General features: G+C 50.8%; 2 protein-coding genes across 4 annotated transcripts in view; both read right to left on the reverse strand.

Moving 5' to 3' along the window:
• Positions 1-11852, reverse strand: part of LOC133346145 (lethal(2) giant larvae protein homolog 1-like) — a 65497-nt gene extending 53645 nt beyond the window's left edge. For all 3 annotated transcript variants that reach the window (XM_061557604.1, XM_061557596.1, XM_061557586.1), the window contains exon 1: positions 11684-11852. The gene's annotated coding sequence lies outside the window, so the exon portion shown is untranslated. The remainder of the gene's footprint in view (positions 1-11683) is intronic.
• A 3738-nt stretch (positions 11853-15590) lies between these two features.
• LOC133346450 (uncharacterized) lies at positions 15591-25449 on the reverse strand. Its single transcript, XM_061558026.1, has 2 exons — positions 25009-25449; positions 15591-24903 (listed from the first exon to the last, which is right to left on the reverse strand). The coding sequence occupies exon 2, from the start codon at positions 23350-23352 to the stop codon at positions 22297-22299; it is 1056 nt and encodes a 351-aa protein (XP_061414010.1). The 5' UTR covers positions 23353-24903; positions 25009-25449; the 3' UTR covers positions 15591-22296.
• Positions 25450-25455: the final 6 nt, after the last annotated feature.

Consider the following 25455-nt stretch of genomic DNA (forward strand, 5'->3'; position numbering starts at 1 on the left):
CGTCGCCGGCTTTACGATGGGGAACGCACGCGGCGACGGAAGATGCCGATATTTTAGATTTTTTACGGCAATTTTTTGCGAAGCTTAATCCAAAGTGTCACAATGTCGGGAAGGGGCAGCTTTGTGTGTATGTACCGCACGCACGTACGTACGTACCTACCGCACGCACGCACAGGTTTACATGGTGACAGGGAAGCCGCCGAGACTCTACAGGCCTAACCAGGAATAAACTGCACCATCATTTTAATCACGCACTCCGTAGAGATTTCTCTGTCGTGCTGCGTGCGGACACAAAATGGGGGGGGGGGTGGGTGGCGGGGGGGACCAAAACACCACCCCCACCACATTCTGATGAGATCTGTGACTGGCAGCCCGGCTAACGATGGCCCGAGAGAATCCGCGAACGTGCCCGTCACACCAATAGCACTCGTGCGATAAAATATCTTCATTCTACATGGTCGTGTCAACCCGAGCTCAAAGATCCATCGAAATGACGTTCATTTAAAAATGTATGATAGCCATGGGAACACCTTTCATGAACGACCCACACTCATCCCCCGTGCCAACTGACCAAACCAGCTGGAAGGCGCACCCCGCGTCGTCAGATCTCGGAAGCTAAGCAGGGCCGAGCGTGGCTAGCGTTTGGGACGGGTGAGCGCTGTGTGTGCACTAAGGGGCCATCTATTTAGTATTTACGCATGGAGGGGGGGGGGGGCGGTTAACCCAAATGAGTACGCTTGCGTATGGGGGGTCTACTGACACTGGTAAAAAAAAAAAAATTCTGGCCTGGACTAATTTCAGGGTGCTGATTCCAAAACTGATCTCAGATTTGCTCTATCACATCTCATTTTTATGCTATCGGTATACTCCATTTTCATTGATTTTACCCGAAATTAACTCTGTCACTTATGATTGCAAGTTTTTGCTAGTCGGTGACTGCTTTAGTGTTAAAATATGGTGCTGTATTTTTAGGATAGTGTGTTTCTAATATCATTTTATGTCGATATCCACATTTATTTAATATTTTTCTTCTGCAATTTTTATTGAAAATGCAATATTTGATATCTCAAAAACCTGATGTGATAGACAAAAACTGATGCCAGATTTGGAATCAGCACCCCAAAATTACATTAAAACCGTTGAAATACCTTATGCCAGAAAAAGTGTGTTGACCAGTGTAATTTGTCTACATTGGCCTTCAAATGAGTTAGATAGTCCGGCGGTGGACTATCTGTTTGCTTAAACACGTTAATATTATTAATCCTTCATAGTCTCTGCGTGGATTAAATATCGGCCGTTCTAGAGGATTCAAACGTACGTACGCAGGTAGGGGGGGGGGGTAAAAAGTGCGCGTGCGTACAGGGAGGGGTCAAGTTTTGACAGATTTTTGCGTACGTACTCACGGTGCCCAGTGGCTGGCTGTGAGCTCTCCCAGGCAATCGCATCGTATCTTGGAATGTACAGAATGCATAAACAGTGCTTTCATGTGTAAATACAGCATGTGGTAGTGATATGTATGTTTGTTGAACTTCTTTCACACTGCACGTAGCCTACCGTGCTAATCGGAGGTGCGGGGGTAAGGACACCGGAATACAAAAAGCAGTTCGAGAGAAATTAGTTTTCAATCTTGATTTAAAAGTACTAAGCTCCAGTGGCTTCCTAATATCAAAAGGAACGTAACACATTGTCCTGCGGAGGGAGCTGGTAGGAACGTTGGGTTGCTCGGTCAATGGCCAGGGTCAACGGCGGCGTGGTGTATTCCGCAAATATGCCCGACTGTGAGGGCGGGCACAAGCCGGCGTGAGTAGGTTAAACGTTGAGTTTTATAACCAGTGGGTTCCTACCAGTATCAATGGTCAGTTAAACTAAAATCTATTTTTATTTTACCAGGTAAGGCCCACTGAGCAATATAGCTATTTTTCAGAAGCGACCTTTAAGCCACTTCGTTGAAAATTAAGCTAATAGCTCAGTGGGGTTTACCTAGTCAAATGAACATTAAAAAGTTATTTTTGTGATTTGCTTACTTTTCCTATACTTTGCACTCCTCCTTTGCCTGCCACTCACTCGTTAGTTTCGACCGCCGGGCTGAATCCCCTTGTAGCGACGTGGCCTGCCAAAGCAAACTTTTTCTCAGCTTGCGGATGGATGGGTGTTCTTTTTGACAAACAAAGCGAGACAAATGCTGTAAAAGCATACGACAAGGCAAAGCAAGGAGGGGTTCTGCTTGCTTTATGTCACATGACTGAGACTTCACAATTCTGACAATCGCCTGATGATGCTGGTTGTTGCTGTAATCACCAGTGAATCGTCGTTCACTCAAATGTTGTTCTTGTGGGTTTGCTCTTCAATACCAGTGGTGGGGGTGCTGAAGTAGTAACTTATCGGCACATCTTGTTCACGTGACAAACCTTAATCATTGACTGTGTCGTCGGCTGGAGGTGGGTTTACAACGCTTTTACATTTACGAGATCTCTAAACCAACAACAGTTGAATACGAACACTGAGAGACAGAATGACGAACCCGTGGATCGGGTAAACAAACGCGAATCAGGCATCGTATTGTTGGTGATAATCAGGGCACTAGGGGGCAGGACACATCACGAGATGATGATGATGATTATGGCCAGAGGACAAGACTAGCAATGGAATGGTACTTCTTCTTTCGTACGGCTGATGTGGATGCAGAACAGCAACTACACTTTCACATCCTGGTCGTCAAGCCAGATAACTGCGTCAGGAGTAGCTGAGTGTTATCGCTGCGACATCTCCTTTGTATCTGTGGATCGAGCATTGTGTCATGAAATATTGTACGGTTTGTTCTGGATGACCACAGTCGCACACTACTGGAGAGTTTTTAAATTTCCATTTGTGCATCAGGTATCCCGCATCTACTGCCATGGTTTGTGCAGTGGATGTGGTTTAGGGTGGACCATGAGCTTCGTGGAAGATCAAACCCCCAGCAATCTTGTGCGTTGGGTCTCTCACAAGATGTTTGTTTTGGGAATTATTTTGAACTCCATTCAGCTCTCCAAGCTTAATTGCTGTTGAACCCATATCGTTGAAGCAGAGGTCGCAACTGGGTACCCGATACCCATACCCTACCCGATACCCGGCTACCCGTACCCGGCCAGGTACGGGTACCCGTTTGCGACCCTGGTGCGGCCGGGTACGGGTAAGGAATCAAAACCCGTTTGTTAAGCGCATGGGTCCAAATGAAGGGGCTTGGCGTCACTTCAATCGATGGGCGAGGGACGTTATCGAGGCCCTGGTGGATGGGAAGGCGACCGCTTTCTTCGATGGAACGGCAGCCCGAAGGAGAGAACGTGTCCAAAGAAACAACGGGCCGCGGGGAAACGGCAGCGGGTGAGATCAGTGCGATTGGAGAACAGAGTTCATAGCTTGCAACATCGCGGGGCCATGTATAACGGCAACAGGGACCGGGAATGTCTTCATCCAGCAGTGGATAAGAACAACAATTCATTATGATGTTGAAGTACGTATACAGGACCAATACCAATACCGCCATTTCGCCACCACGGCACCTGTGCCAGACAAGGTGCACTTTAAGGCCACGTGAAGTATACAGGATAAATACAAAGATCCCCCATATAGCCTTAACAGAATGTTGGGGCAAGTGCTGTTAGCGAGCACCTTTGAAGTCCAGAATGGCACACGAGGGGGTGGGTGGCCAGGACCACGCCTAGTCGTCGCCTTCGTTTCCCGAGCGGCAATGTTATTACGCACCACATCAGGTACTCATTTGAGGCTGAGTCGACCTAAGGGAGGCCCAGGACCAGTGCAGTCAATCGTCACTGATGATGAACGCGAGCAAAAATCGAACTCGGGTCGCCAGGTTCGTAGCGCAGCGCGCTAACCGCTACACTACCGCTCACCACTATACAGGACACACATACTTAATCGTAAGGAAGGGGGTTAAACTTGCAGCCCGTAAGTGATGTAAAGAATGTAAATAAATGTTAAACTAAACAAAGAAAGCAAACATTAACCACCAGCAACGAGCACAGCCAACACACAGCTACCTGCCTAGACGGTTCACCTGCCTACTCACCTACCCAGCCTGACAGGTGGTACACCCAGCAGCTTGAGGACAAAATCCACTAACAACCACAATGCTATTGATTTAAAGCTTTCGTGACTGCAGGAATTCATATTCTTGGTTCTTTCGGTAAAGTCACGTAGAAGGGAACTAATAAAATAATATAAATATAAAACAATTGTGGTTCATATTCTTGGTTCTTTCGGTAAAGTCACGTAGAAGGGAAATAATAAAATAATATAAATATAAAACAATAAAAATTATCACGACGTTTCGACTGCAACACAAGCAATCATCATCAGGTGTGAAATCCACGGCAATAATTTTTTCTTGAAAATTTTCTTTCTGTGGATTTCACACCTGATGACGATTGCTTGTGTTGCAGTCGAAACGTCGTGAGAATTTGTATTTTTTATATTTATATTATTTTATTATTTCCCTTTCACCGTGACTTTACCGAAAGAACCAAGAATATGAACCACAATGCTCATCATTATCTATCCATTAACCACATGGTCAAGAGGGCACCACCGATGTCTCAGCTGTCAACTCCCTCCACCTTTGCCCTTCCTTCACAGACCGATGTCAGATGTCATACCGGCCGGGGCCACGTTATTACTACGTTCCATCTTGCAACCCAGCTCGTCGTGTCCATATCCTCTCCGTCCACGTTTCTTCTATCATGCCGCTGCCGCCACCACCACGGAACCTCTCCGGAGAGCACGTGGTTCCAACTGTGGAACGCACGACTGCCACCAGCATCGTTTGGCTGCTCATATCAGAATCGATGTGAATATCCACCGGCGGTCCTAAGTCAACGCTGAACGTTTTGCAGTCCTATAACGTGGAGCTAACATCAGTGGCGAATTACTTTCTGAACAACTGGATCTAATGAAGCTTTCATCAACTGGCACTTACCAGCATGGTATCAGAATCGGAATATGTATTTATACTGGACGAATCCGATGAGCTATGAAGCTCTTTTTCACCGATGTCCAGCAGGAACGTTATGACAAACAGTACAAAGACACAGTAGTGGTGCAAAGTCCAGGAAAAGGCGAACACATCACCCAATAAACCATGCAAGTAAAACTAAAACCATCCCCATCCTTTTTTCGATTTAAAGCTTTCGTGACTGCAGGGATTCATCTTCTTGGTACTTTCGGTAAAGTAAAGCGTCTGAATCTTTCCGACAGACCTGTTCTTCACCCGAGGATGGCTGCTTGTGTTGTGGCCGAAACGTCGTGAGAATTATTTTATTATGTTTAATTTTTATCATTTCATTATTTCCCTTCCAAGAAGATGCATCCCCATCCTGCTAGGCAAAGCCCACCGAGGTATTCACTTCATTTTCGGAAGCAAACTGGCCACAAGTGAAAGCTCTAAAAAGTGTCAACAGAAGCGCAGGTGGGGGGGGGGGGGCGCGACCCTCACCAGGACAAGCGGATTGCAAAACGTACGAAGACGCGCAGGGCTGATACGGACGATGCCCCAACCCGCCTCTGTACAGGTGCCGGCCCCAACTCAGAGGTCGCAAACGGGTTTTGATTCCTTACCCGTACCCGGCCGCACCAGGGTCGCAATCGGGTACCCGTACCCTACCCGATACCCGGCTACCCGTACCCGGCCGGGTATCGGGTAGGGTACGGGTACCCGATTGCGACCTCTGGGATGAAGCCATGTTGCAGGCGCGGGTGGGTTGATTCTAGGAACTTGAATTGTGAGAAGAGACAAGACGTTGGGAAATGAGTGACAAACGGTGACTCACCAGTGACTCACGGCCTACCCGTACCCGTACCCGGCCGCACCAGGGTCGCAAACGGGTACCCGTACCCGGCCGGGTACGGGTAGCTGGGTATCGGGTAGGGTACCGGGTACCGGGTACCCGGTTGCGACCTCTTCCCCAACTGCAGGCCAGGCCCTTCAGCGAGTGGGAGCCATCTCGACCGCGCCATAGGACGCGAGCCGCGTCACAGGTGAAGAGCGTGTGATGCCTCCTCGTTCATCAGTCGCGCCTGCTCGAGGAGCTATGCACAGCTGATGATGATTCAGGCGCGGTGGGGGGGGGGGGCCTGTAACCCCCACAAATGGTGGAAAACTAATTTCTTTACAACTGCCTTTTTCTGTGTTAAGCTTGTAGTCCTTCCCGCGCGCCTCCGATTGGCACGGTGCGAAAGACGTTCAACATACAAGTTGGTAAGATTGACACGAAATTAATGTATCATGCCCTGTAACCACTGAAGACATCATCACGACCATGATATTTGAACTCCCAACCTTCCTCTGAGATACCTGGCCGGTTTCTATTTTCAAGATCAAGGATGAAGACATCATGGCTATCACCGCCACCACAACTACTCAATGCCAAAGCACTCCATCCTCCGCCAGATCCGGAAGATGCCCCTGCACAGTGGAAAGGTGAGACCTCCAAGATCTGACAGGCTCCCGTGACTTGGTCTCCGGGTAGACTCGCATAGAGGTCGTGAAACTCACGCTGCCAAAACTCCCAAAGACCCGTAGACCCACACAGAGTCAGAGACCCACAGAGACCCACAGACTCGCACAGAGACCCACAGACCCGCACAGAGACCCACAGACTCGCACAGAGAGTCAGAGACCCACAGAGACCCACAGACTCGCACAGAGACCCACAGACTCGCACAGAGACCCACAGACTCGCACAGAGAGTCAGAGACCCACAGAGACCCACAGACTCGCACAGAGACCCACAGACTCGCACAGAGACCCACAGACTCGCACAGAGACCCACAGACTCGCACAGAGACCCACAGACTCGCACAGAGACCCACAGACTCGCACAGAGACCCACAGACTCGCACAGAGACCCACAGACTCGCACAGAGACCCACAGACTCGCACAGAGACCCACAGACTCGCACAGAGACCCACAGACTCGCACAGAGACCCACACTCGCACAGCGACCCACAGACTCGCACAGCGACCCACAGACTCGCACAGAGACCCACAGACTCGCACAGAGACCCACAGAACTGCCTTGACCAAACATTCTGCTCGTCCGTCTTCTCTGTCCCTTGGTCATGAAACTCGTTGCAAAGATGAATAACTATCAGGTCAAAAATAACCACCCACTGCAACCAGTAGCAGACATTATAAAATGTGCCACTACCGCCACGCCCAAAGCGTATGCACAGTACTTTACACCTAAAACCCAGACGGTACCAATCACCAAGCACTCGTGTCAGAGCATTGATTAACTCTTCAGCACAGTAACAACCACAACCACATAACCGCTATCATAAGCCCTTCTTTTCTTCAACAAGGGAGAAAATTACAAGGGTTGCAAGTCAGAACCAGTCGCGTGCTAAATATTTTCAACGCGTTAAGCAATCAAAACGTAAAAACATATATATGTATATTAAACCTCTTCTTGGTTCTTTCGGTAAAGTCACGTAGAAGGGAAATAATAAAATAAATAAGAAAATTGTGAGAATTATTTAATGTTTTCTTTTTATTATTTTATTATTTCCCTTCTACGTGACTTTACCGAAAGAACCAAGAAGAGGAATCCCTGCAGTCACGAAAGCTTCAAATCGAAATATATGCATACCTGTTAACACCTTATCACCTTATTACTGACCAATTGAGACCTTATTGATCACCCTGTGCCCCTTATACATCTCAACGTTCATACAACAAAAGCTCCATCACAAGGGACAAAACAATTGTTTGAACGCCGTATGGACCTAAAAACTAAAATTCCCTGCACAAGAATACGGGCAAACCGTGTGAGTTTGTGTTTGAAGATCTTCCTACAATTGACAAAGGTTTATCATATTATTGACCCAAGGTGTGTAATGTGCATGTGAAAAACAATCAACTGAATCAATACCACAACAGCATCACGCAGGCCACACACAAGCTCCGTCTTAAACATAGAATCAACATGATTATAAACATGCGCAAAACTATAAACAAACATCCCCACACACTGGAAACGAACAACGAACCCACAGAATTTGCCACAGCCATCTCCAGCACCGTCACAAACACTCCCAACACCGAAACCACGAAGCACCATCACCACCACCACACCACCATAGACTATGCACTGCACAGTACAGCCACCTCCACTACACCACAACCACCTCCACTACACCACAACCACATCCACTACACCACAACACCACCTCCACTACAACACAACCACCTCCACTACACCACAACCACCTCCACTACAACCACCTCCACTACAACCACCTCCACTACACCACAACCACCTCCACTTCACCACAACCACCTCCACTACACCACAACCACCTCCACTACACCACAACACCACCTCCACTACACCACAACCACCTCCACTACACCACAACCACCTCCACTACACCACAACCACCTCCACTACAACACAACCACCTCCACTACACCACAACACCACCTCCACCACACCACCACCACCTCCACTACACCACAACCACCTCCACTACACCACAACCACTACACCACACCACTACACCACAACCACCTCCACTACACCACAACCACCTCCACTACACCACAACCACCTCCACTACAACCACCTCCACCACAACCACCTCCACTACACCACAACCACCTCCAGTACACCACAACCTCCTCCACTACACCACAACCACCTCCACTACACCACAACCATCTCCACTACAACACAACCACCCCCACTACACAACAACCACCTCCACTACAACCACCTCCACCACAACCACCTCCACTACACCACAACCACCTCCACTACACCACAACCACCTCCACCACAACCACCTCCACTACACCACAACCACCTCCACTACACCACAACCACCTCCAACTACACCACAACCACCTCCACTACACCACAACCACCTCCACTACACCACAACCACCTCCACTACACCACAACCACCTCCACTACACCACAACCACCTCCACTACACCACAACCACCTCAACTACACCACAACCACCTCCAGTACACCACAACCACCACTACACCACAACCACCTCCACTACACCACAACCACCTCCACTACACCACTACCACCTCCACTACACCACAACCTCCTCCACTACACCACAACCTCCTCCACTACACCACAACCACCTCCACTACACCACAACCACCTCCACTACAACCACCTCCACCTCCACTACACCACAACCACCTCCAACTACACCACAACCACCTCCACTACACGACAACCACCTCCAACTACACCACAACCACCTCCACTATACCACAACCACCTCCAACTACACCACAACCACCTCCACTACACCACAACCACCTCCAACTACACCACAACCACCTCCACTACACGACAACCACCTCCAACTACACCACAACCACCTCCACTACACGACAACCACCTCCAACTACACCACAACCACCTCCACTACACCACAACCACCTCCAACTACACCACAACCACCTCCACTACACGACAACCACCTCCACTACACCACAACCACCTCCACTACACCACAACCACCTCCAACTACACCACAACCACGTCCACTACACGACAACCACCTCCAACTACACCACAACCACCTCCACTACACCACAACCACCTCCACTACAACCACCTGCACTACAACCACCTCCACGACAACCACCTCCACCACAACCACCTCCAACTACACCACAACCACCTCCACTACACGACAACCACCTCCACTACACCACAACCACCTCCACTACAACACAACCACCTCCACTACACCACAACCACCTCCACTACAACCACCTCCACCACAACCACCTCCACTACACCACAACCACCTCCACTACACCACAACCACCTCAACTACACCACAACCACCTCCAGTACACCACAACCACCACCACACCACAACCACCTCCACTACACCACAACCTCCTCCACTACACCACAACCACCTCCACTACACCACAACCACCTCCACTACACCACAACCACCTCCACTACACCACAACCACCTCCACTACAACACAACCACCTCAACTACACCACAACCACCTCCAGTACACCACAACCACCACCACACCACAACCACCTCCACTACACCACAACCTCCTCCACTACACCACAACCACCTCCACTACACCACAACCACCTCCACTACACCACAACCACCTCCACTACACCACAACCACCTCCACTACACCACAACCACCTCCAGTACACCACAACCACCACTACACCACAACCACCACACCACAACCTCCTCCACTACACCACAACCACCTCCACTACACCACAACCACCTCCAACTACACCACAACCACCTCCACTACACCACAACCACTACACCACAACCACCTCCAACTACACCACAACCACCTCCACTACACCACAACCACCTCCAACTACACCACAACCACCTCCACTACACCACAACCACCTCCAACTACACCACAACCACCTCCACTACACCACAACCACCTCCAACTACACCACAACCACCTCCACTACACCACAACCACCTCCACTACACCACAACCACCTCCACTACACCACAACCACCTCCACTACACCACAACCACCTCCACTACACCACAACCACCTCCAACTACACCACAACCACCTCCACTACACCACAACCACCTCCACTACACCACAACCACCTCCACTACACCACAACCACCTCCAACTACACCACAACCACCTCCACTACACGACAACCACCTCCAACTACACCACAACCACCTCCACTACACCACAACCACCTCCAACTACACCACAACCACCTCCACTACACCACAACCACCTCCACTACACCACAACCACCTCCACTACACCACAACCACCTCCACTACACCACAACCACCTCCACCACAACCACCTCCACTACACCACAACCACCTCCACTACACCACAACCACCTCCACTACACCACAACCACCTCCACTACACCACAACCACCTCGCCTCATGAGGTGAGGAGAGGTGAGGTGTTGTAGACTTCACGTCGTCAGGGTACAGTCCACGTGGAAGAGGAGGACGGAGAACGGTGGCCAGACGAGGCAGAGTGGAGGAGGAGGAGGAAGGGAGGTGGGGAGAGAGATAGGAAGGAGCGTGGATAACTTTAACCTCGTCAGGGACCCATCGCCAGACGAGGTTTACGTGAGGAGAGAGGGTGGGGATGATGAGGAGGAGATGATGAGATGTGGAGATGTAAAGAGGAGGAGAGATCGCTACCCCCGAGTCGGTGAGAGAGTTTTGGGGGGGGGGCCCACGACCCCCTCAGGCCGAGGAGCCCCCCACGTGAGAGGTGGTGAGAGAAGAGGTGGAGGCTGCTGGTGATGAGAGAGGAAGATGAAGAGAGAGGGAGGAAGATGAAGAGAGAGGTGGTGGTGGTGGTTGGGGGAGATTCTCCTCACCTCGTAAGGATCGATAAAACACGCGGCACGGTGGAGCGTGGTGGCGATGATGGTGGTGGAGGCGTGCGAGTACAGTAAGTACACAGTAAGTACACAGTAGTTAGTTAGTAGTAGTCGTCAAGCAGTGAAGCACCCGGCTCACGGGCAGTGAAGTGACAAGAAGACGAGGAGAATCGAGAGTGGAGTCAACCACCTCGTCAGGCCGAGCCCTGCGGGGAAGGAGGCCTCGCTGCTAATCCACATCTCGGTGTGGACGCTCACCTGGCCGCACCGCTGCCGCCTCCTCCTCCTCCTCGCCCTCCTCCTCTTCGCATCTGGTACCCGCACTGAGGGTGGTGGTTGTTGTTGTGGTTGTGGCAGACCCCGAGGGAGGTGGTGGTGGTGGAGGCAGCCGTGGAGCCGCAAACCGCGCGGCCTCAGGGAGCGGACGGGGGGCCGGTCGAAGGAGGAAGGTGGGCGGGGCCTAATTATAATAGGGGCGGCGCTAGTTAAAGAGGGCGGGGCCTAATTATAATAAGGGGTGGGGCTGGTTAAAGAGGGCGTGGCTTCGTTATAATAAGGGGCGGGGCTAGTTAAAGGGGGCGGGGCCTCATTATAATAAGGGGCGGGGCTAGTTAAAGGGGGCGGGGCCTCATTATAATAAGGGGCGGGGCTAGTTAAAGGGGACGTGGCCTAATTATAATAAGGGGCGGTGCTAGTTAAAGAGGGCGTGGCTTAATTATAATAAGGGGAGGGGCTAGTTAAAGAGGGCGTGGCTTAATTATAATAAAGGGGGGGGCTACATTATAATAAAGGGGGGGGGGCTACATTATAATAAAGGGGGGGCTTCATTATAATAAAGGGGGGGCTACATTATAATAAAGGGGGGGGGCTACATTATAATAAAGGGGGGGCTTCATTATAATAAAGGGGGGGCTACATTATAATAAAGGGGGGGCTACATTATAATAAAGGGGGGGCTTCATTATAATAAAGGGGGGGCTACATTATAATAAAGGGGGGGGGGCTACATTATAATAAAGGGGGGGCTTCATTATAATAAAGGGGGGGCTACATTATAATAAAAGGGGGGGGCTACATTATAATAAAGAGGGGGGCTTCATTATAATAAAGGGGGGGGGCTACATTATAATAAAGGGGGGGGCTACATTATAATAAATGGCGGGGCTTCATTATAATTAAGGGGGGGGCTTCATTATAATAAAGGGGGGGGCTACATTATAATAAAGGGGGGGCTACATCATAATAAAGAGGGGGGCTACATCATAATAAAGAGGGGGGCTACATTATAATAAAGAGGGGGGCTACATTATAATAAAGGGGGGGGGGCTACATTATAATAAAGGGGGGGGCTTGATTATAATAAAGGGGGGGCTACATTATAATAAAAGGGGGGCTACATTATAATAAAGGGAGGGGCTAGTTAAAGAGGGCGTGCTTAACATAGATAGGCGGGAGGTGTCAGTTTTATTGCCAGAGAAGAGGGTAAAAAAACCAATCATCATATTTTTTACTGGCAAATGAGGTACCAGTGGTAGATAGGCGGGGTTACGCGACGAGAGGGCGGGGGCTACGAGTCTAATCAGAACCAGAATCATATTTTTATTATTTAAAGCTTTCGTGACTGCAGGGATTCATACTCTTAGGGGCTTTCGGTAAAGTCACGTAGGTAAGAATAAATAATAACAAATAAAAATAATAGAAATAATAATAGAAATAAAATAATAAGATCATATTCTTGGTTCTTTCGGTAAAGTCACGTAGAAGGGAAATAATAAAATAATATTAATATTCAACAATAAAAATTCTCACGACGTTTCGACTGCAACACAAGCAATCATCATCATCAGCAAGACAAATAAAATGTTCTTGCTGTGGATTTCACACCTGATGATGATTGCTTGTGTTGCAGTCGAAACGTCGTGAGAATTTTTATTGTTTTATATTTTTATTATTTTATTATTTCCCTTCTACGTGGCTTCACCGAAAGAACCAAGAATATGAATCCCTGCAGTCACGAAAGCTTTAAATCAAAATGTTTGCGTACTGTTTAACAAGGGCAATCACCCGAAAAGTTGCCTTTTATATAAATTTACTGTTTAAGGTCACACTGCGTTTCTGACGAGTGTGTAGAGCTTATTGTTACATATTATTTCTTGTGTGCCAACATTGCAGCAGCAGCAGCATCATCAAATAATGTGTTTACTAGGAATGGAAGGACCCGTTGCCTAGCGACACCTCCCTCACCCCCACCTCCCCCCAGGGCACCCCGCCTCGGCCAACGTTGAATCAACGTTCGGTGTTTTTTTGGGCAGCCACCTTTGTCTCCCCAGTGCCGATGTTTACAAACTCATGCACCAAATACACTGCTCGCTTAAGGCCACATTTAACAACATCCGTTAAGTGGCGGTGACCACGGCGCTTGTGCCAGGCTAGGTTCACTTTGAGGCCGTCACGTGAAGTGTCGAAGACTCGCTGCTGTAGGAGGTCACGGGGCAGACCCAGGTGGTGCCATGGGTTGACTGCTGTGCCAGGCTAGGTGCAGGAAGTCACGGGACAGACCCAGCAGGTGCCATGAGTTGACTGCTGTGCCAGGCTATGTGCAGGAGATCACGGGACAGACCCAGGTGGTGGCATGGGTTGACTACTGTGCCAGGCTAGGTGCAGGAGGAGGAGGTCACGGGGCAGACCCAGATGGTGCCATGGGTTGACTACTGTGCCAGGCTAGGTGCAGGAAGAGGAGGTCACGGGGCAGACCCAGGTAGTGCCATGGGTTGATTGCTGTGCCAGGCTAGGTGCAGGAGGTCACGGGACAGACCTTGCAGGTGCCATGGGTTGACAGCTGTGCCAGGCTAGGTGCAGGAGGAGGAGGTCACGGACGGAGCAGACCCAGCAGGTGCCATGGGTTGACTGATGTGCCAGGCTAGGTGCAGGAGGAGGAGGTCACGGGGCAGACCCAGGTGGTGCCATGGGTTGACTGCTGTGCCAGGCTAGGTGCAGGTGGATGAGATCACGGGACAGACCCAGGTGGTGCCATGGGTTGACTGCACCACCGATGCCCACCCCCCCCCCCAACTGTGCTAACTCACTCTTTTATCCGCCCGGCGCTCCGTTTATTGTGAGCGTCGCTCCTCTGTCCTCCGTCGTTGCCGGTGGGCGACTGCCTCCAACCTCCGAGTATCAGTGTCCTTCACGAGCCTCCTCTCCCAACAGAGAGAGGCCGATTATATTGACGCCGCCAGTTATCACCATCCATGGGGCAAGTCCACTCAGCTCATCCGCATCCTCCTCCTCCTCCTGTACCGCATCCCCAGCTCCCCCCGTCCAGCCAGTCAGTGCCCGCGGCCCGTTTAAAACCGCCTGGGCGTGCGAGGGCCACATGACCCAGTCAACAGCAGAGGGCGCGCATGCATCGCCTATACAGCGTCCGTACACATCGATGGCAACCCACACGGTGTATACTGGTAGGAACCACCTATACACGGGATCTGTGTGTTTGTGCTCGGGAACAGCACTTGTCCCAATCATCTGTGTAGGCTATACAGGGGATCTTTGTATTTTATAGTGTAGCGTTTAGCGCGCTGTGCTACGATCCAAGTTCGATTCCCGCTCACGGCCAACACCGGTGACGATTATCTGAACCGGATCTTGGGCCTCCTCTAGGTCGACTCAGCCTCAAATAAGAACGGTGTGTAAACATCGCCACTGGGGAGACAAAGGCGGCCGGGCGTGATGCTGGCCACCCACCCCTTCCGTGCGTGCCACGGTGCCGACCTCCATAGGTTGCTCGCTTACAGCACTTGCCCCAACAGTCTGTGCAGGCTATACGGGGGACCTTTGTCTTTTGGACCAGGTTTGCATGTAACTTGATTGACACCGGACACGCGTTGTTTATGTGGGGGTGGGGGTGCGTCTTACTTTCCGGCGCGTCTCATTACCCAAAGGACAGGGCAGCAATTGTAATATTGCACGCCCAGTAAACAACGGTCAACGTCGGGTCGACGTTGGCGTGAGGTCGGAACCGTTGACCCAACGTCGCCCGAACGTCGCAGGTTCACCGGGGCAGTCAGACAGAGCAACGACAAACAACAAAAAAACAAAGAGGACAACTCACAACTCGACGACGATGACAAGATCGATTATTTTTTTTACTTCAAAACCTATTGACGTTTTCATTCCAGTTAATAATGAACTCGCGGGTGAAGTCGGACATCGATTAAGCTACGTTATTAAAACACGATGCGTACCGACTTAATATAGCAAACGCTACTTTTGCTTTTAATTTTTAAAACGACTGTGTACATATAAATATTGATACTGCAAGTTATATAAGCTAGCCTCTCCATTCATTCACATTTTAACGTTTTTGATTCTCATTTATATATTTGAATATAAAAAAACCCCAACAATTAAATATAGCTAGAGAAATACAGCTCATTTTTTTAAAAAAATGTATGCGTACGTTAAACGAATACAACTAACTAACCCATCGTGACATAAACAGTGATAGTATAGCTGCCAACATGGCCCCACATCTTATATCGGGAGGTTTTCGCCCCGTGGTGTCCTGCAGGGCTCGGGGTTGCCCACCTGATCCACAGTCAGCACCCACCTAGGTTCGTTATCAAGTTCAACGAAATGCAAAACAACATCAATTATTGACACCCGAACGCTGATGCCAATTCGCGGACGGGTGGCAACCCTATGAGGTGGGTGGGTGAGTGAGTTGGCGAGTGGGTGAGTGGGTGGCTGAGTGGATGAGTGAATGAGTGGGTGAGTGAATGATGGGTGAGTGAATGGCTGAGTGGGTAAGTTAGTGAGTGGATAAGTGAATGGGTGGGTGAGTGAATGAGTGGGTGAGTGAATGGCTGAGTGGATAAGTGAATGGGTGGGTGAGTGAATGAGTGGGTGAGTGAATGGCTGAGTGGGTGAGCAACTGGCTGGGTGGGTAAGGGAGTGAGTGGATGAGTAAGTGGGTGGGTGAGTAGCTACATCATAGGATTTCCTTTGCCAGTACCAAAATATGAGAATAGGTTTTGGCGTCTTTTGGTCTAATACCGTTTGAGACGAGGCTCGAAAAAAAACTGTCTCTGGTGTGGACCAATCAATTTCAAAGACAATGCAAATGGTATCAGAGTATGTTTTTGGTTTGCATTCTGACCACAAGTATTGTGGTTAATGCTCACATGATTCCTTGTAAAAGTTTTCTGTTTGTTGTTTTAACATCTTAACACCTGTTTTGCTGCCAGAAAAAGGGGAAAACCTGTTCTCATGGGTGGCTGAGTGGCAAGATCTCCACATTTTCCCACAGTCCAAACCCGGACAATATTTCTCAGTCAGCCCGATGTCTATCATCAAATCGGCTCCAGTGGACCGCAGACAAGTTCGACACGACGTCGCTGCCAGATCTCGGTAGAAATTAATTCCCGCGACCCAAAACACACAAAAGCCCAAATCGCGGCCCTTTCGGCTCCAACTCAACTCCAGTCCCAGCGGATCCTCCGAACCCAGTTCCACATTTTCTCTCCTCCCCAGGGCCGGATTAAGGCACGGGGCTTAAGGGGTTACGCCGGCTGGAGTGCCTCCAGAGATTATGTGAAAAGTAGTTTCACTTGTGAATGCTGCATTTTATTTGTTGTCAGCCTTGTAAGAAAATACAATTTTATTTTTCTTGAACTTTGTTTTCCTTTTGAAAAGTTTATCGGGGGCTCAGAGTACCTGTTGCCCAGGGGCCTACACAATCTTGATCCGGCCCTGCTCCTCCCCCACGACGCATCTTTCGCACACACCCCCACGCCAATTTCACCAGGTAACGGGTAGCACGCCGCAACGGTGGCGGAGGGGGGGGGGCTGTTTGACCATGGATTGCTTTGCAACAGTTGCCTCGTAGTTAAAAAAAAACTAGCGTAGCCAGTGACAATTGCCAGCAAAGTGTTGTCCTAAACCTGCCCCGAGCGTGTAGCAGCGGATCCTGCCAAGGTGTCGTGGATTTTAAATCCAGAGGTCGCCGGTTCGATGCAATTTCTCGGCGCTGCAGTTGAAACAATTACGTCAATTTCTCAACCGTGCCCACCCGCTCATCCGCCCACCCACCACCGCCACCTCTGTCCACGTAGCAGTGTCAGATGGGTAACATCACGAGTCGATTGGCAGGTCGCGTACGTGGTGGGGTAGAGAGTGGGAACTCCTCACCTCTTGAAACCTGTCTGGTAGCCCAAATACACCCCCTTCACCTCGCCCCCCACCATGCTTGGGTTCGCTATGGTGGAGGCCCCTTGCCATCGGCAGTGACGTGAGCGAGCAATTGCAGGGCAACGCCTCTGTCTCTCGCCGAGGAAAGTCATTGGCCGCGTCTCGAGATTTTTTTTTCAGGGCGGAGAGAAAGTCTGCCAAAATCTCGTGAAATGCGAGTTCGGCGTCGGGCGGGGATGCAACCCGGAGCCAGTGACCACCTCCGCGAACACTCGCGGCAGTGAGAGAGGCGACGGCTAATAGCCGCCAAGGGCTACCGCCGTGCCGATGATCACTGACTGAAGCGAGTCCGGGACAAAACCGCTGCGGGGAAGCCACAAATCGGCGCCCGTGACACGCCTGGGATGAAACTGGGGGCTGGCCATTGTCCTGATCCCTATTGATCACGAACTTTAAAAATATCAAATTTTCGATTTAAAGCTTTCGTGACTGCAGGGATTCGTCTTCTTGGTTCTTTCGGTAAAGTCACGTAGAAGGGAAATAATACATTTCTTTTATAATGTTTTATTTTTATTATATTTTATAATGTTTTATTTTTATTATTTTATTATTTCCCTTCTACGTGACTTTACTGAAAGAACCAATAAGATGAATACCAAATTTTGTTTAACTCCCACGATGCCCAGGGCTTAATGTCAGCCACGTCTGTCCGTCCGGTGAGTAGGCGAGTCGGCGACCGCCCGAAACGATTTTTGTTGTACTTTCGTTTTTTTCCTCCCACATCCGACACACCACATCGGACTACCGACGATGTATTAATCATCGTGTCGTTCACATCGTGGCGGACAGCGCAATCATAGCCAATCGATTAATCCACGCAAGCCGCGTCCGCGCCCGGCCGAGCAATCAGTCGCGCAACACGGTTGCACGCAATTGAACTGCTTACGTGTGGACGACTCTGTGCGACTGGTTGCATGCAATCGGTTGTATACAGCCCGGTTGCATGCGAATTAATATCTCATACGCGGACGCCTCTGCAACTGCTTGCGAACAGTCGCGGAACACGGTTGCATGCAATTGAGCAGCTTACGTGTGGACTTTTCTGTGCGACTGGTTGCATGCAATCGGTTGCATTCAACCCGGTTGCATGCAAATTGATCTCTCATACGCGGGCGCCTCTGCAACTGCTTGCGAACAGTCGCGCAACACGGTTGAATGCAATTGAGCAGCTTACGTGTGGACGTTTCTGTGCGACTGGTTGCATGCAATCGGTTGCATACAGCCCGGTTGCATGCGAATTAATATCTCATACGCGGACGCCTCTGCAACTGCTTGCGAACAGTCGCGGAACACGGTTGCATGCAATTGAGCAGCTTACGTGTGGACTTTTCTGTGCGACTGGTTGCATGCAATCGGTTGCATTCAACCCGGTTGCATGCAAATTGATCTCTCATACGCGGGCGCCTCTGCAACTGCTTGCGAACAGTCGCGCAACACGGTTGGATGCAATTGAACTGCGATTTGCCTTTGCTGGGTGACTACTCACTCGGGGAGGGGGGGGGGGTCACCAAAAAGCCGTGGGGGTTTTTAATGTTTCTGCTGCAGGCGATCGAGTTATGCAGTTTCGGGGGGCGATTCGAGCGCTCGCCTCGTGGGTGATGTGTGGAGGCGACTTCACAACGAGGGATTGCAACGGCGCATCGGTTGACGTCGATTACAATCGATTATTTTTTGAAGCTCACGGGGCAGTAAACATCACAAGATGTTTTTAGTTGTTTTACTTATTCATCACTCATCATCATCGTCATCAGCAGCCATGGTCAATCTACTGCTGGATGATGGTCAACCCCAAGCCCCTGCCGCCGCCGCCGCCATCACCGCCACGTCGCACGATCCGCTTGCGATACGACGATCCATCCAGCGGCTGCACGACGAGCTGATTCCATCGCTCCATCTCCTCCGCGCCGAGACGTACTCCCGGGATGCGTTCCATCCCTTGGCTGCCACCCCGTTGTTGTTGTTGTTGATTATTGTTGTTGTTGTTGTTGATTGTTGTTGTTGTTGTCCATCGTCCTTTCCAGCCAAGTGTCCTGTCCAAGCGAACTTAGGCCCCGCTCATCCGATCGGATGATGTTATTGAAGCCGAGTGTGATTCGGCCACTAGTTGCACGATGTTTAAAAAGAACACACATTGCTTCGCGAAGCGATCGTCACCGGAGCGTAACTTTTTGCTCAAGATTTCACCCAACCCCCACCTCTCTAGGAACGCTGCCCTTTCGCCTGCCTGTGCTTGAAGTAGCAATTATTGGGTTAAGGCACTACCACGAGAGCACACTAGTATTCTTATGAATAATACTCCTATATTACTGTGACCGATGAGCAGACTCATGTTCATCAAATTTGATGTGGCGTGGATGGATGTGATGTGGCAGTAAATATATATATAATAACTTCCTGGGAACTGTGATCCGGAATATTCCAGATTCAATGAAGCAACTGAACGAGTCATCCCTGGCCCTGATTTGGCCCCGAGCCAGCACGAGATGTCTCCGGCTCGGCTCGGCAAACAGCCCCAATAGAAGGAGATAAAAAAACAACAACACCCGTGCCGTGATGGCCCGGATGTGCCAGTGGAAAAGACAATAGCAGCAGATGCAAAGCAACAACAACAACAGCAGCAGCAGCAACCTGGCACTGCCCAGCAGGAATCTAACCAGTGCTGAATGTCATCCATCTCGCCTTGTCGTATGATCATTATTATTATGTTATTATTATTATAAACACGAACCCGTTTGTATGAGTGTCATATGGCAATGTGAGACTCCTTAACCACCCGACAGCTAATTTATTAATCACCGCAGCTGTGATATGTACAAAAAGCAAAGACAAAGATCCCCCGTATAGCCTTAACAGACTCTGGGGGCAAGTGCTGTTAGCGAGCACCTGTGAAGGCCGCCAGGGCACACGAGGGGGTGGGTGGCCCACACCACGCCCGGCCGCCTTTGTCTCCCCAGTGGCGATGTTTACGCATCGCACCGGGTACTCATTTGAGGCTGAGTCGACCTAGGGGAGGCCCAGGACCCGTTCAGATAATCGCCACTGGTGTTGGCCGTGAACGGGAATCGAACTCGGTTCGCTGGGTTCGTAGCGCAGCGCGCTAACTGTTGCACCACCCCCCCACACACACGTCTAACAACTACCGCCACTCGCCACTAAGTGGCGGTGACATCATCACGACGCTTGTGCCAGGCTATGTGCACGTTAAGGCCACGTGAAGTGTCGACCGCCCGCTGGCAGGAGGTCACGGGACAGACCTAGGTGCCATGGGTGGACTGACTGAGATGACTGGCCCGATGCACCACCTGTGCCCCCTACTGTGCCTACTTGCTGTGTTTTAGCCACCCGGCGCTCCGCTCATTGTTGTGAGCGTCGCTCCTCTGTGCACACGTACAGACACACGCACACGTACAAATACACACACATACACGTACAAATACACACGTACAAACACACACGTACAAACACACACACGTACAAACACACACGTGCAAACACACGCACACGTGCAAACACACCCACAAACACACACACGTACAAATACACACGTACAAACACACACACGGACAGAAGCGACCCAGAGTTAGTTTTATACCAAATATAATATTTAAAAGGGGTTGAAAAAAATAATTATCAAACAACTCCCCCACCACCCCCATCTCTATTCGCCCCGTGAATTTTCCGCAACGCACCACAGATCCTTAGCCACATATCACGACCTGGCATGCCTCCGTGGTGGCGGTGGGGGTGGTTGCTGTTGTTGTTGATATCGTTACCCCATCCAAGAAATGTCCAAGCTCATCCCCGCTCGGCTTCTGAGACGTGACCGACTGATTTCCATTCACTCGTTCATCCACAGAATGCTCCAGTGACTCAGCGCACCGATACCGCATTCATTACCTCCAATAGCAGTTTTGTGCTTGTTTAATTATATTATCAAACCCGATGGCTGATTGCCGCTAATTGATGTGCAATGCAATTAAGACCTCAACTCGTCCATTAGTCTAATCAGTGCTTTGAGTTAATGAGACGTCGTCGTGTGCCGTCTTGGCTCGGTAATTTTGTTTCGCGAACGTTCACCGTATTCTCCGCAATTATACGAACCACTGCGCCCTCGACTTTCACATTTGAAAATACGCGGTGGAGGGAGTGGTGGTGGGGGTTGTAATCCAGAATACGGACTAATTATTGTAATCCCAGCTGCTAAGCAGAGAGGGAGAGAGACCCCCACTGTGTTTGACAACCAAGATGAAGCAAGGTTTGTACAATCCACGTGCGCGCAAACCTCTTGTCAACGCCACTGCTGGATGACTGCCTATCTCCGCGGACTGCAGGTGACCTTGGGGGGTTATTTGACCACACCTCATCGCAATGGTCAGCGCGGGTTGGTGGTAGCGGGGAGCATGGACGTAGTAGCATACAAATACAGTACAACACGTTGAATTTCGCTTGCACGTGACATTCTAACTGCCCTCTTTCCACAACAGACGGAGTTCACCACTGAGTGGCAGTGGCGTCACCACGGCGCTTGTGCCAGGCTAGGTGCACTTCGAGAGGGCCACGTGAAGTGTCGTGAAGGTTCGCTTGTCACGGGACAGACCCACAACAACAACCGCCATTCGCCACTAAGTGGCGGTGACGTCACCACGATGCTTGTGCCAGGCCAAGTGCACCTTGAGGCCACGTGAAGTGTCGAAAGCCCGCTGGCAGGAGGTCACGGGGCAGACCCAGGTGCCACTGGTCGACTGACCGAGATGACCGAGATGACTGGCTGATGCACCACCTGTGCCCCCTACTGTGCCAACTTGCTGTGCTTTAGCCACCCGGCGCTCCGCTCGTTGTTGTGAGCGTCGCTCCTCCGCCCTCCGTTGTTGTTGGAGGGCGACTGCCTCCAACTGCCCAGTAGCGTCCTTCACGAGCCTCCTCCACTGAGGCCGATCTTGACACCGCTGGTACCAGTCATCGGCAAGTCCACTCAGCTCCACGTCCTCCTGTACCACATCACTCCATCTCTTCTCCAGCCCGTGCCGCGCCCGTCTAGCCCCCTCGATCCGGCCGAACAAAAGCTGTTTAGGCATGCGGTGGCTGGGCATGCGGGCTACATGACCCAGCCAACGCAGCCTTGCCTGCCGGAGGTGCTCACCGATGGGACTTTGCCCAGATCTTTCAAGGATTTGTGAGCTCCTCACACAATCCAGCCTGGTTAAACCCAGGATGGATCGTAGGCAGGCCAGCCTAAATGTTTCCAACCGGCGAAGATGCTCCACCAGGGGGGTCCACGTCTCGCAAGCGTAGAGAAGGGAGGGAATGACCGTGGCCGAGAAGACCTGAAGCTTCGTGCGGAGCGACAGACCAGGTAGCTTCCACACAGCGTTACGCAACCGATGAAAAGATATTGCCGCTCGACTGATTCTGAGTGAGACCTCTGCTGATAAACTGGAGCCGGTCATAAGCACACTGCCCAGGTATGGGAAACTCTCCACTCTCTCCACAACTGCCCCATCACCAATTGGGAGTTGTGGGGGTGGAGTGTCCGATGGTACAAAATACCCAGGCAGGTGCTTGGTTTTGGTGGGGCTGATGGTAAGGCCCCACCTCTTAGTGGCACGCTCCAGTCTCAGCAGCAGCGCCTCCAACTCCTCTTCTGAATGAGCAGCTATTACCAAATCATCGGCATACATAACGTGGTTGACCAATAGGGAGCCATCCCTTGATCGCACCCGGGCGTCGATCAGCCTCCCATTATATCTGTACCAAACGGACCCACACACACAGTGGGACAGACACACACACACACAGTGGGACAGACACACACAGTGGGACAGACCCACACACACAGAGAGTGGGACAGACACACACACAGAGTGGGACAGACCCGCACACACACACACAGTAGGATAGACCCACACACACACATTGGGACAGACACACACACACACACAGTGGGACAAACCCACACACACACACACAGTGGGACAGACCCACACACACACACAGTGGTTGACCTGACCCTAAAACCTAAATAAAAACATTGCCAACGCTATCCCACCCCATGCTCAGCACTGTAACGCCATGCCAAATGTCTAGCACTAACTCACCCCACGCCTAGTGTTAAGTCACCCAATGTCTAGCACTAACTCACCCCACGCCTAGCGTTAAGTCACCCAATGTCTAGTAATGTCCTGCACGTTTCGCCAGTGATGACACCGGGCATCATCAGGCGGCAGCCAGATCAAATATGAGGCCGGCGGCGTATCACGGTTCGGTTCCGGTTCCGGCACGGCTAACACCCCCAGTGGAGCAATGACAACAAAACCCCACCCCGTGCCGTTAAGGGAACCGTGCTGGCTCGGATGTAGGCAGTGGAAAAAAAGGTGTGTTCGCGTCTATCTAAACTAAACGACTAAACTCATTTTTCTTTTGAAGAGTTAAGGATCACTGAGTGACTCAGCGCCTAGCGGTGAACCACCCAGATTCTACCTGGACTTAGCCTATCACTGAGTCACCCACCACCCAGAGTCAAGACTTGACTTAGCTTATCACTGAGTCACCCAGCACCTAGCGGTAAACCACCCAGAGTCTAGACCTGACTTAGCTTATCACTGAGTCACCCAGCGCCTAGCGGTGAACCACCCAGAGTCTAGACCTGGACTTAGCCCATCACTGAGTCACCCAGCACCTAGCTGTGAACCACCCAGAGTCTAGACCTGACTTAGCTTATCACTGAGTCACCCAGCGCCTAGCAGTGAACCACCCAGAGTCTAGACCTGACTTAGCTTATCACTGAGTCACCCAGCGCCTAGCGGTAAACCACCCAGAGTCTAGACCTGACTTAGCTTATCACCGAGTCACCCAGCGCCTAGCGGTGAACCACCCAGAGTCTAGACCTGACTTAGCTTATCACTGAGTCACCCAGCGACCTAGCGGTGAACCACCCAGAGTCTACCTGACTTAGCTTATCACTGAGTCACCCAGCGCCTAGCGGTGAACCACCCAGAGTCTAGACCTGAATTAGCTTATCACTGAGTCACCCAGCGCCTAGCGGTGAACCACCCAGAGTCTAGACCTGACTTAGCTTATCACCGAGTCACCCAGCGCCTAGCGGTGAACCACCCAGAGTCTAGATCTGACTTAGCTTATCACTGAGTCACCCAGCGCCTAGCGGTGAACCACCCAGAGTCTAGACCTGGACTTAGCTTATCACTGAGTCACCCACCACCCAGAGTGTAGACCTGACTTAGCTTATCACTGAGTCACCCACCACCCAGAGTGTAGACCTGACTTAGCTTATCACTGAGTCACCCAGCGCCTAGCGGTGAACCACCCAGAGTCTAGACCTGACTTAGCTTATCACTGAGTCACCCAGCACCCAGAGTCTAGACCTGGACTTTGCCTATCACGGAGTCATCCAGTGCCTAGCCGTGAACCACCCAGAGTCTAGACCTGACTTAGCTTATCACTGAGTCACCCACCATCCAGAGTCTAGACCTGGACTTTGCCTATCACCGAGTCACCCAGTGCCTAGCCATGAACCACCCAGAGTCAAGACCTGGACTCAGCTTATCACTGAGTCACCCACCACCCAGAGTCTAGACCTGGACTTTGCCTATCATTGAGTCACCCAGTGCCTAGCCGTGAACCACCCAGAGTCAAGACCTGGACTCAGCTTATCACTGAGTCACCCACCACCCAGAGTCTAGACCTGGACTTTGCCTATCACCGAGTCACCCAGTGACCTAGCGGTGAACCACCCAAAGTCTAGGACTCGACTAATTCGCCCTCCG

This window comes from Lethenteron reissneri, chromosome 3 (assembly GCF_015708825.2).
Source record: "Lethenteron reissneri isolate LAM-NWPU_2019-01 chromosome 3, ASM1570882v1, whole genome shotgun sequence".
Classification (NCBI taxonomy): domain Eukaryota; kingdom Metazoa; phylum Chordata; class Hyperoartia; order Petromyzontiformes; family Petromyzontidae; genus Lethenteron; species Lethenteron reissneri.

Coding starts and splice junctions, on each gene's coding strand:
- LOC133346450 (XM_061558026.1), bottom strand. CDS start 23,352: ATGTATGCCGATGATTTGGTAATAGCTGCTCATTCAGAAGAGGAGTTG.